Source organism: Neopelma chrysocephalum, unplaced genomic scaffold (genome assembly GCF_003984885.1).
Source record: "Neopelma chrysocephalum unplaced genomic scaffold, ASM398488v2 Primary Assembly neopelma1_96261, whole genome shotgun sequence".
NCBI lineage: Eukaryota > Metazoa > Chordata > Aves > Passeriformes > Pipridae > Neopelma > Neopelma chrysocephalum.
In genome coordinates this window covers 25,127-26,624 of record NW_020924910.1, presented here as the reverse complement: position 1 = coordinate 26,624, position 1,498 = coordinate 25,127, and the positions used below count along the sequence as shown (strand labels likewise).

The 1,498-nt window shown below is 55.0% G+C and overlaps 1 protein-coding gene across 1 annotated transcript in view; it reads left to right on the top strand.

The window, feature by feature from the left end:
- LOC113981215 (ubiquitin carboxyl-terminal hydrolase CYLD-like) overlaps nt 1-1,498 on the top strand; it is a gene marked incomplete at its 5' end in the record, with an annotated part of 15,129 nt that overhangs the window by 8,033 nt on the left and 5,598 nt on the right. Inside the window, 2 exon segments of the mRNA XM_027708504.1 lie at nt 833-899; nt 1,257-1,318. Of these exon segments, the coding sequence (XP_027564305.1) occupies nt 833-899; nt 1,257-1,318 (129 nt within the window).

Here is a 1,498-nt window from a genome sequence, read left to right as displayed (position 1 = left end):
GGCAAAATTCACATGGGAAATGTTTTCTGCTTTTAAAACTTTCTGTATCCATAGAGCCCCTTCCAGGGCCTAAAGGGGCTCCAGGAGAGCTGGAGAGGGAATTGGGATGAGGGATGGAGGGACAGCACACAGGGAATGGGATTAAACAGACAGAGGGCAGGGTTAGGTGGGATATTGGGAAGGAATTCTTCCCTGGGAAGGTGGGGAGGGGCTGGGCTGGAATTCCCAGAGAAACTGTGGCTGCCCCATCCCTGGAAGTGTCCAAGGCCAGGTTGGATCACCCTGGGATAGCGGGAGGTGTCCCCGTTGGAATTCCATGATCTTTCAGCTCCTTTCCCACCCAAACCATTCCATGATCCTGGAATTCAGAGCCTGGATGTCCCAGTGTGATCCTGCTCCCTGCAGCCAGCAGGACTTCCCAGGTGCCACTTCCCAAACATGTCCTGGGAGGCTGGGGAGGGGCTGGGCTGGAATTCCCAGAGAAGCTGTCGCTGCCTCATCCCTGGAAGTGTCCAAGACCAGCTTGGAGCAACCTGGGATAGTGGGAGGTGTCCCTGCCCATGGAAGGGGGTTGGAACTGGATGATCTTTATGGTTCCTTCCCACCCAACCCATTCCAGCATTCCATGAAAGTGCAGTATCCGAAGGCTGCTTTGCATTTTCCATGCTCCCTTTGGGATTTGTGCCTTATCCAAGCGCTCTCAGCCTTTATCCCGGTTGCCCCCTCACCTAAAAATGAAATTCCAGGTTCATGGAATGTTGGCCTGTGTTTCCCTGGCAGCTTTTGGCTCCTGCTGTGCCGTGACCCATCCCCTTTTCCCTCCCCTTTCCAGATCCTGAGGAATTCCTCAACCTCATCATGCAGCAGATCCTGGGAATGGAGCCGCTCTTGAAACTCCAGTAGGTTTCCACAGCTGAGGGATGCAATTCCCAAGTTTTCCACCTCACATTCCCTGGGTTTGGGTGGGTCACTTTTCCCTTTCCAGGGAGCTTTTTGGAAGCACAGCTCCGAGTTCTGGGCAGCTCCTTCCGCTGTCCCCCGTGATCCTGTTTGTTGGGATCTTCCCAACCAGGAAAAAAACACTCCCGAGCTCTCCCTGGAAGGCGCCGCCTTCGGAAAATCGGGATAAAAATCCTTGTCCCACCCTCGGGGAGAGCCGAGAAGCGGTTTGAGGGCAGAGCCAGCGGGATCCAACAGCCTTTGGATAAATCTGGGATGCATCCAAGCTGGCTCCCATCCCAGAGCCTCTCCAACAGGCAGTCCATGGATGCGATCCCAGGGCTCCACAAAGGGGATGAGGGGCTGGAGGAAGCCAAAAGTAACAGAAAAGGGGATTGTTGGATCTCTGGGCTCCTTTGTGGCTCCTGAAAGGCCAAGCACAAAGGAGGACTCTGTGCTGCAGCTCCCCTGCACGGGGTCATCCCAAGGATCCCAATGGATGGAGGCCTTGTGGGAGCTCTCCTGGAACAGCTCAGGGATGGGGATATCAATGGATCTC